Source organism: Salvelinus fontinalis, chromosome 10 (assembly GCF_029448725.1).
Source record: "Salvelinus fontinalis isolate EN_2023a chromosome 10, ASM2944872v1, whole genome shotgun sequence".
NCBI classification, from domain to species: domain Eukaryota; kingdom Metazoa; phylum Chordata; class Actinopteri; order Salmoniformes; family Salmonidae; genus Salvelinus; species Salvelinus fontinalis.
This window is the reverse complement of record NC_074674.1, coordinates 14,144,006-14,155,584: the sequence shown is the minus strand read 5'-3', so window position 1 is coordinate 14,155,584 and position 11,579 is coordinate 14,144,006. Positions and strand designations below refer to the sequence as shown.

General features: G+C 40.4%; 1 protein-coding gene across 2 annotated transcripts in view; it reads right to left on the bottom strand.

The window, feature by feature from the left end:
• Nucleotides 1–9,341: 9,341 nt before the first annotated feature.
• The window catches only part of LOC129863654 (mitogen-activated protein kinase kinase kinase 1-like), a 114,129-nt gene continuing 111,891 nt past the window's right edge, over nucleotides 9,342–11,579 (bottom strand). For both annotated transcript variants that reach the window (XM_055935781.1, XM_055935782.1), the window contains exon 20: nucleotides 9,342–10,798. In XM_055935781.1, coding sequence (XP_055791756.1) covers nucleotides 10,649–10,798 — 150 coding nt within the window. In that variant the 3' untranslated portion in view covers nucleotides 9,342–10,648. The remainder of the gene's footprint in view (nucleotides 10,799–11,579) is intronic.

The following is an 11,579-nucleotide window of genomic DNA, read 5'->3' as shown; positions in this document are numbered from 1 at the left end:
TCTCAGACCATGAGAAACAAGATTCTCTGGTCTGATGAAACCAAGATTGAACTCTTAGACCTGAACGGAAGCGTCACGTCTGGAGGTGGTGGCAGCATCATGCTATGGGGATGTTTTTCAGGGGCAGGGGTGGGAGACTAGTCAGGATCGAGGCAAAGATGAATGGAGCAAAGTACAGAGAGTTCCTTTATGAAAACCTGCTCCAGAGCGCTCAGGGCCTCAGATTGGGGTGAAGGTTCAACCTTCCAACAGGACAATAACTCTTAAGCACACAACCAAGACAACGCAGGAGTGGCTTTTTAGACAATTCTCTGAGCCCGGACTTGAACCTGATCGAACACCTCTGAAGAGACCAGAAAATAGCTGTGCAGCTACGCTCCCCATCCACCCTGACATAGCTTGAGACGACCTGCAGAGAAGAATGAGAGAAACTCCCCAAATACAGGTGTGCCAAGCTTGTAGCGTCATACACATGAAGACTTGAGGCTGTAATCGCTGCCAAAGGTGCTTCAACAAAGTAAAGGGTCTGAATACTTATGTAAATGTAATTTTTCCAGGGGGATTTTCATTTAGAAATTAGCAACAATTGATAAAAACCTTTTTTTGCGTTGTCTTTATGGGCTATTATGTGTAGATTGATGAGGAACATTTTGGAATAAGGCTGTAAGATAACAAAATGTGGAAAAAGTCAAGGGGTATGAATACTTTCCGAAGGCACTGTACATACACCAAACCAACTTTCACTTGTTCAAGCTATCCTAACTTCAACTTATTTAAAACTTTTATCAACTATATAGATTTGCATAAAATAACCCACCAACACTAACTCTTAAACCGTTCACGCTAGATACAACAAGCCAACTTTTATATGTTCAGACCATTCTAACTTTTCATCTACCTACTTTTTCAACTATAAGCAGTCACCACCGTTACTACTGCAGACACTATCACTACTATATCGTTTTCCTAAACCATACACACTCTAAAACTTCTTTGCTTTAAACAGTAAAGTTTAACTTTTTAAACATCTTCCACTACCATGTTTAAAGAGTTAAAGCAAGTCCCATCAATTGTACTTCATGTACAATTATCATCTAGTTGTTATATTTATTCTTTAGCAATAAAATGCTGTTCGAACTTTAAAACATGAAGACTGGTCTGGATTGAGTTGCATGTATTCAACGTTTTGTACTTTTTCCGTAAGAATTTTTTTGGTCCTTGTTTTTGTCAATCTTCATTCACTTTCATGGCATTTCCTCAACATTCTAAAGGTCCCCATCGTAACATGATCACTTCCACTACCACTCACTCTGAATGCAACAATACAAATTTGAACACAAATCAGCTATTTTGACCACTTTTCTAACAACTTAGACAAAACGTTAGAGGGTATAATATCGTTGTCTACTTCTCTGCTATTCAAATATGAAATAATAACAGAAATATCCGCTACGGATCTAACAATACAGCTGTTTTAGTAACCGCATCAACAACATTTTTGCAAACAACTACGATTTTGACCACTTCCCCATCAAATTATACAAAAAGTTAGAGGCTATGCCATCTTCGTCTACTTCTCTGCTATTCATATCTGTTTGCGGAACCAAAACATCCGCTACGGATATAACTATTCAGCTGTTTTAGTAACTGCATTACCCAAAAATGTCCCAACTTTCTCCAAACAACTGCCGTTTTGACCACTCCCCCAACAAGTCAGACAAAAACATAGAGGGTATGAGATCTTCCTCTACTTCTCTCAATTTCAAAACTGAAAAAATATTAGGAATAGCTTCTACCAGTCAATAGAACGAGCTGTTGTAGTAACCAATCAACTGCTGTCTTTATAGATGCAGTCCTGTCAGAAGCCAGCAGTTTCACTACTTACCACCAATAGCTGCAAATTGCAATAAAAGTACATCACGTTTTGAAGTTCACTTTCCTTACTTTGTCTAACAACACTATCACGAATCTTGCAATACATTTTGTTGGTCAGAGTGCAGTATATATTTCGTTTAAAATAAAAAACTTTTGTGTTAGCAGATTTTAAATGCTTCACCGGTCTGGATGACCTGGAATGATAAAGAGAAGATTTATAATGCTCACTAGCTTCGACCGTGCTCTAAATAACTCAACTGGCTAGTTTGCTTGTCTCTAAAGAGAAGGGCGGGCTGTAGCCCTTTGATTGGATAGAGTGGATTAGGAATAGCTTCTTCCAATAAAAAGTTGAAGCTGTTTGTCGGAGTTTAGAGTGACAAAAAGTGGCTAGCTAATGTCAGTTAACAGCTCTCTGTCATCATTGAGCGGCCCAAACGGAGCCGTTGCTATGGATACTCACAGATGCAGAGAGCAAAAATTATGACGAGGGTGAAGTGATCACAATTACTGACCACAACCACACAACTACTGACTACAACAACCAGTGGTGAAGCATCATTCAGGGCAGGGAAGAACCCCACCTGTTTTGAGCTCTACCTGTTTAATATGTATATATTATTATTGTTTTGCATGTTATTTTGGCATTAGTATTGGTATTGGTATCACATATCAGTTTGCAAACAATGTAAAAAAGAAACAAATATTGAGTTATACAAAAAAAAAAAATTTTTGCTTTCTGATTAAGGCAGCTCCAAAATGCAGATGTTTCAGTTAAGCTCAGTGCTTTCTGTGGTGGTGGGGCAGCCAGCGGAAAATACGGAGCGTATGGGTTAGTAATGTTCTCTAGTTGCGCCATGATTGGCTCAGTGTTCTGTCACTCATGGGGACACTACGTCGCCGCAAAATCTACGGGGATTCAAGCCCCTTAGAAGCTTCCATAGACTTACATTAGAAGTGCCCATTTAAAAAGGCCCATGGTCATTGGCCACAGATAAAATTACGTCAAATCACTTTATACAGTGGGGCAAAAAAGTATTTAGTCAGCCACCAATTGTGCAAGTTCTCCCACTTAAAAAGATGAGAGAGGCCTGTAATTTCCATCATAGGTACACTTCAACTATGACAGACAAAATGAGAAAAAAAATTTCTCCAGAAAATCACATTGTAGGATTTTTAATGAATTTATTTGCAAATTATGCAGAACTATGTTCCGGTTTCTCCAGAGATGTTCGATCGGGTTCAAGTCCGAGTGCTAGCTGGGCCACTCAAGGATTTTCAGAGACAAAAATAACCTGTTTTCACTTTGTCACTTTATGGGGTATTGTGTGTAGATTGATGAGAAAAAAATCTATAATTTCATACATTTTTTGAATAAGGCAAAATGTGACAAAATATGGAAAAAGTGAATGGTCTTAATACTTTAAAAAAATATATTTAACCTTTATTTATCTAGGCAAGTCAGTTAAGAACAAATTCTTATTTACAATGACGGCCTACAGCGGCCAAATCCTAAAGACACTGGGCCAATTGTGCGCCACCCTATGGGACTCTCAATCACGGCCGGTTGTGATACAGCCTGGAATCTAACCAGGGTTTGTAGTGAGATGCAGTGCCATATAATACTTTCCAAATGCACTGTAGTTACTGTATGTGCATCTTTCCCCACCTCATCTCGGAAACTCAGTTGAGCAGGCTTGACTGAAAAGGACTCTGTCTGAAGTATGTTTTTGTTTTGCTTAAAGAGAACCACATTCCTAACACCTTTTGTATTTGTATTATTTTTATGACAGGATAGGAGCAGAAGCAGGGAAACAGAATTGAGGGAGAATAAATGTGTATGCAGGGATTCCCACCCCCAGACTCCGGGCCCTGCCTGCTTCAGTAATTCATATTAAAGTGAATAATACTTGTCTGTATTGATACATGTAACACATGGTACATTGGCAAAACGACAGGAGGAACAAGAAACTTTTCCCCAAATGTTTTGTTTATTTACTATAAAGACAAAGACCAAAATAAGTTCCAATTTATGATATAAAATGCTTCGAATAGGGTAAAGATTTTAATAATTAAAATATCTTGATATATTTTAACTTACAGGATATAGCTTCATTTATTTTTTTTTCATAACCCAGAGATTTCATGAGATTTTTGCAAGAAAAATGTGCTAATATAAGTTAGCCCTTAGCCCTGGAATTTTTGAAAAAGAGAAACCAACAAACACAATAGTCAATAAAAAAAGAATCTACTGTATATTTATATATATATTTAGAAAGTGAACTTTGGTAGAAGAGACTCTATAGGACACATGAGGTAGTGGAGACTGGAATAAAAGATCAATAGACATTCTTTACAAATAAAAAAGCACCACCAAGTGGCACAGGAAACAGCATACAATTTCACAAACACATTTCAGTCCAGCTCAGATCCAAAAAAGGACATAAGATTACATCACATCAGCATAAAATAAGAAAATAAAATAAAATGCATAAAGACTAGAAAGCTGGCTGAGACACAGGTGGATAAGAGGAGGATTCAGAAGGCAATGAGAGATTGGTAAGAATTATAGACATGACAAATTTAAGTAATACTGACTAGCTTTTATGAATTTGACCGAAACAGATTTTTCTTCCAGTATATAAAAAAGACAAGAGTGCATAACTTTAAAGCTTTTAAAAATACATTGAAAAGTAAGATAAGAAAAATAACCAGAAGCAGGAACAAAAACTAATATTTATGGAAAATAGTGTGGTATAAAAATACAGTCAAGTACAGTAATTTTAACTAGCAAACTTCACATTTATTTACATTTAAGTCTTCAAGCTTGATCAGCTTATACTCCACATAAAGAAATATGATTAGTATTAAATATATACAATTTTATGCAACAAAAAAACTGTATTTTTGAAATTGTCTCAAACCATTGCCATTAAGGGATTCGAAGTCTTGAACCCTTTAAACTAGAGATTCAAATATAAAAATAGCAATTAAATGCATATTTCCAATTCAATTTAAAAAAAAAACTTTCTTCATCTTAATTATCATCATTTTACTTTCTTAACTGATTACAACGAGAACAACAACACTTGAAGAGTTATAGTTCATACAAGTAACACAATTTAGGATCATGCTTGAGAAAGAACTCTAATTAAAAAAATATATAAAAAAAGTTTACAAGCTAAAAAGTCTAGCTTGAGTTCAGAAATATCACTTGACTCAAAAAAACTACATTGAACAGTATTTATATTCATCAAATAGAAAATCCCCCATGGAAAATACAAGTCTGAGAAAACCTCAGATATACACAGATTTTATAACATTTAAAAAAAACAATAGTTCCCAGATCAAAAATAAGTGAATTGTTGTGTGATATTCTACAAAGGAATAGCACCAAAAGAATGGTAGGTCAATATTGAAAATAGAGGTTTTGAAGGTTCATTAAATTATAAACAAATACAAAAATATGTGTGACGCACACAGCTCAATCGTAACAGTGAAAGTTAAAGAGGCCGACGTTTTTTTTTATTTTAACGCCATGGCCCGACATCTAAACGTTGTTGGGAGACCTTACCTCCATACTCAACAGATGTCTCAATTTGTAAGGATAGTTTTGAAGAGAGAATAACATCAAAAAAGCTAAGAAACATATCCATTTATATATATATATACACTGAGCATACCAAACATTAGGAACACCTTATTTAACCTGTCTCCTACTCTTCACCTATACTGATTGAAGTGGATTAAACAAGTGACATCAATAATGGATCATAGCTTTCACCTGGATTCACCTGGTCAATTTGTAATGGAAAAAGCAGGTGTTCTTAATGTTTTGTTCGCTCAATATATATATATATATATATATATATATATACACACACACACAGTAGCAGACACAGGTTTGGAAACACCTACTCATTCAAGGGTTTTTCTTTATTTTTACTATTTTCTACATTGTAGAATAATAGTAAAGACATCAAAACTATGAAATAACACATATGTAGTAACCAAAAAAAGTGTTAACTTCACTAGGGTAGGGGGCACTATTTTCACCTCCGGATGAAAAGCTTGCCCAAAGTAAACTGCCTGCTACTCAGGCCCAGAAGCTAGGATATGCATATAATTGGTAGATTTCGATAGAAAACACTCTAAAGTTTCCAAAACTATTAAAATAATGTCTGTGACAGAACTTATATGGCAGGAAAAAACCTGAGAAAAATCCATCCAGGAAGTGGGATTTTTTGTTGTTGTTGTAGTTTTCTATTGAATGCCATTACAGTATCCATTGACTTAGGTCAAATTGCACTTCCTATGGCTTCCACTAGATGTCAACAGTCTTTAGAAATTGTGGCCAGGATTGTATTCTGAAAAATGAGGGAGTAAGACCACTTTGAATGAGTGGACACTGCAGTGTCCCAGAGGTTTTTCATGCGCACGACCGAGAGCACGCCTTTATTGTTTTCCTTTTATTTTGACGAAGCTATTGTCGTGTTGAAATGTTATTGATTATTATGACTAAATACAACCTGAGGATTGATTATAAACATCGTTTGACATGTTTCTACAAACTTTACTGATACTTTTCGGATTTTTCGTCTGTCTGTTGTGACTGCCTTTGAGCCTGTTGATTACTGAACAAAACTGAGGTTTTTGGATATAAAGAGGGAGTTTTTTTGCACAAAACAAACATTTATTGAGTAAATGGGAGTCTTGTGAGTGCAACCATATGAAGATCATTAAAGGTAAGTGATTAATTGTGTCACTATTTCTGACTTGTGCAACTCCTCTACTTGGCTGGTAACTGTTTGTAATGATTTGTCTGCTGGGCGCTGTTCTCAGATAATCACATGGTATGCTTTCGCCGTAAAGCCTTTTTGAAATCTGACACCGATGTATAACACTTGTATGTTTTATACAATTTTTGAATGTATATTTCTGTTTTTGAATTTGGCGCTCTGCAATTTCACTGGATGTTGGCCAGGTGGGACGGTAGCGTCCCACAGCCCCTAGAGAGGTTAAACAAATCAAAATATATTTTATATTTCAAATTCTTCAAAGTAGCCAACCTTTGCCTTGATGACAGCTTTGCACACTCTTGGCATTCTCTCAACCAGCTTCACCTAGAATGCTTTTCCAACAGTCTTGAAGGAGTTCCCACATATGCTGAGCCCTTGTTGGCTGCTTTTCCTTCACTCCAGGCTCCAACTCTTCTCAAACCATCTCAATTGGGTTGCAGCACTCCCTCACTCTCCTTCTTGGTCAAATAGCCCTTGCACAGCCTGGAGGTGTGTTGGGTCATTGTTCTGTTGAAAAACAAATTATAGTCCCACTAAGCGCAAACCAGATGGGATGGCGTATCGCTGCAGAATGCTGTGGTAGCCATGCTGGTTAAGTGTGTCTTAAATTCTAAATAAATCACTGACAGTGTCACCGGGCAAAGCACCCCCACACAATCACACCTCCTCCTCCATGCTTCACGGTGGGAACCACACATGCGGAGATCATCCACTCACCTTACTCTGCGTCACACAAAGACATGGCGGTTGGAACCAAAATTCTCAGATTTGGACTTATCAGACTAAAGGACAAATTTTCACTGGTCTAATGTTCATTGCTCGTGTCACTTCTTGTTATTGGTGTTCTTTAGTAATGGTTTCTTTGCAGCAATTCGACCATGAAGGCCTGATTCACACATTCTCCTCCGAACAGTTGATGTTGAGATGAGTTTGTAGCTTGAACTCTATGAAGCATTTATTTGGGCAAAAATTTCTGAGGCTGATAACTCTAATGAACTTATCCTCTGCAGCAGAGGTAACTCTGGATCTTCCTTTCCTGTGGCAGTCCTCATGAGAGACAGTTTCATCATAGTGCTTGATGTTTTTTGCGACTGCACTTGAAGAAACTTTCAAAGTTCTTGACATTTTCCGGCTTGACTGACTTTCCTGTCTTAAAGTAATGATGGACTGTTGCTTCTCTTTGCTTATTTGAGCTGTTCTTGCCATAATATGGATTTAGTCTTTTACCAAATAGGGCTATCTTCTGTATACGAGAGTTGCACCCCTTCTGAAAAAAACCTACACTCGATCCCTCCGATGTCAACAACTACAGACCAGTATCCCTTCTTTCTTTTCTCTCCAAAACTCTTGAACGTGCCGTCCTTGGCCAGCTCTCCTGCTATCTCTCTCAGAATGACCTTCTTGATCCAAATCAGTCAGGTTTCAAGACTAGTCACTCAACTGAGACTGCTCTTCTCTGTATCACGGAGGCTAAAGCTAACTCTCTCTCCTCTGCTCTCATCCTTCTAGACCTATCGGCTGCCTTCGATACTGTGAACCATCAGATCCTCCTCTCCACCCTCTCCGAGTTGGGCATCTCCGGCGCGGCCCACGCTTGGATTGCGTCCTACCTGACAGGTCGCTCCTACCAGGTGGCGTGGCGAGAATCTGTCTCCTCACCACGCGCTCTCACCACTGGTGTCCCCCAGGGCTCTGTTCTAGGCCCTCTCCTATTCTCGCTATACACCAAGTCACTTGGCTCTGTCATAACCTCACATGGTCTCTCCTATCATTGCTATGCAGACGACACACAATTAATCTTCTCCTTTCCCCCTTCTGATGACCAGGTGGCGAATCGCATCTCTGCATGTCTGGCAGACATATCAGTGTGGATGACGGATCACCACCTCAAGCTGAACCTCGGCAAGACGGAGCTGCTCTTCCTCCCGGGGAAGGACTGTCCGTTCCATGATCTCGCCATCACGGTTGACAACTCCATTGTGTCCTCCTCCCAGAGCGCTAAGAACCTTGGCGTGATCCTGGACAACACCCTGTCGTTCTCCACCAACATCAAGTCGGTGGCCCGTTCCTGTAGGTTCATGCTCTACAACATCCGCAGAGTACGACCCTGCCTCACACAGGAAGCGGCGCAGGTCCTAATCCAGGCACTTGTCATCTCCCGTCTGGATTACTGCAACTCGCTGTTGGCTGGGCTCCCTGCCTGTGCCATTAAACCCCTACAACTCATCCAGAACGCCGCAGCCCGGCTGGTGTTCAACCTTCCCAAGTTCTCTCACGTCACCCCGCTCCTCCGCTCTCTCCACTGGCTTCCAGTTGAAGCTCGCATCCGCTACAAGACCATGGTGCTTGCCTACGGAGCTGTGAGGGGAACGGCACCTCAGTACCTTCAGGCTCTGATCAGGCCCTACACCCAAACAAGGGCACTGCGTTCATCCACCTCTGGCCTGCTCGCCTCCCTACCACTGAGGAAGTACAGTTCCCGCTCAGCCCAGTCAAAACTGTTCGCTGCTCTGGCACCCCAATGGTGGAACAAACTCCCTCACGATGCCAGGACAGCGGAGTCAATCACCACCTTCCGGAGACACCTGAAACCCCACCTCTTCAAGGAATACCTAGGATAAAGCAATCCTTCTGCCCCCCCCCCCCCCCCCCCCCCCTTAAAAGATCTAGATGCACTATTGTAAAGTGGCTGTTCCACTGGATGTCATAAGGTGAATGCACCAATTTGTAAGTCGCTCTGGATAAGAGCGTCTGCTAAATGACTTAAATGTAAATGTAATGTATACCACCCTACCTTGTCACAACACAACTGATTGGCTCAAACGCATTAAGAAGGAAAGAAATTCCACAAATTAACTTTTAAGAAGGCACACCTGTTAATTGAAATGCATTCCAGGTGACTACCTCATGAAGCTGGTTGAGTGAATGCCAAGAGTGTGCAACGCTGACATCAAGGCAAAGGGTGGCTATTTGAAGAATCTCAAATATAAAATATATTTTGATTCGTTTAATACTTTTTTGCTTCCTACATGATTCCATACGTGTCATTTCATAGTTTTGATGTCTTCACTATTATTCTACAATGTAGAAAATAGTAAAAAATAAAGAAAAACCCTTGAATGAGTAGGTGTTCTATAACTTTTGATGTCTTAAAAACAAAATCTTAAAAACAAAAACACATTTCAGACAAGTACCGGCATCATAAGCGTTCACATTCAGTGTTAAGCTTGCCAAACTAGCAAAGTTTCTGTTAGATATCACACCAATCCCTGAAACACTTAAGTGATCTTCATCATTATTCGACTAAGCTTGATGGCCCAACAGTAAAATGCACATTTTAAAGGCATCTTTGTAGAAGCGCACAAAATCAACCGATTAAACCACTTCATTATGCCTTTCTTTCTACTCTAAAAACAAAAACGTAGTTTGAGACTTATGACCAGACGATACAACATAAGTGATAAAAACCATCTTTACTCCCTCGTCTTCTGTTTGCGGTTCTAAGGACTTATTTTTGACTCACGGGTTAAAATGGGAATAACTTCTTGAAACCTTTGCGGCACTGCAAAATGGCTACGAAAGTGCTTATGGAACCCTTTCATTACCAGAACAAAGCCTTGAAGAGCAATACAGACTACAGTATACCAACAAGGCCCTCTGACTAAGAATGCACCATTTTCGTAGAATACATTTTGTGACTTGCTTTTTGCATTTTGTGCTAAGATACAGCAGTTTGAGGCCATAGTAGAAGGGAGGGAGAGAGGAGAGCCCAGATACTACTGTCCATCCCAGGCCCTCCACTCATGACTGGGGAGGGTCTGGGGTGAAAGGAAGGTGGTAATGGTAGCGATTAGGGAGGTTAGTCTGATTGGCAGCGTTTAGAGGAGAGAAAGCAGGCTTGGCTAGGCCTTCAGTAGTATTTCCGTGCGGACGCTTTGGGATAGGGTGGGTAGGGGACTTGGGGAGGATGTTGGGGACTACCAGTTGAGACGGAAGATGGGGTGCTTAAGGAGTTCCCTGGAGGGGGGGCGGTCCGTGGGCTGTAGCTCCAGGCAGCGCAGGGTGACGTCCCTCAGGCCCGCGGTCAGCTGGGGAGGGATGGAGGGTGCACAGGTGGCACTCGCAATCTGGGGGAGAGGGAGAGAGGAGGTGAGGGTGAAGTTATGATACTGTAGAAACCCAATCAACCACAAGGTCTTTGGATGAAAGAGGAAGGCCAATAGGGTGCTTTTCTTCTATATATATAGTGGGGTCCGAAATGATTGACACCCTTGATAAAGATGAGCAAAAATGACTGTATAAAATAAATAATTGAAATACTGAGCTATAGGGGGATCACGTGACCCTTGAACGAGATGGCCACATGAACTAAGAGCTCCGCACAAGTCGTTTCCAATTCTTAATCTTACCTCCACTTCAAGTTAAAACTCCATTAGCTTTAGTCAAAAAGTCATGGCGGCTACAAAAGGCGACAGCACAGGTGACATTTTTACCCGGACTCGACCAATAGCCGCGGAAAAAGCCTCCAAGAAACAGCTAGCTTCAGAAAAAGATAGTGCCATTAGCCAGGAGCAAGAGGACACGTCCCCTCGCGAGGGCCAACAACTGCCAACCTCGCACTCTGTCGAAGACATCCTTTCTGAGCTGAGATCCCAACGTACAGAACTCAACAACAAATTAGATCAAAATGATCTCAGCTCAGTGTGATAGAAGGTGACAATCCTGGAAAATGCTTTGCCTGACATCAACAACAAGATAACCATCAACGCGGGGCGCCTGGATGAAACAGAGGGGCGAATCCTATCCATGGAAAAGTCACTGGCAGACGCCATGGAAACAATAGCATCTGCTAAAAAGAAAATAGAGCATCTGGAAGAGAAAACAGAGGACCTGGAAAATAGGGGGCGA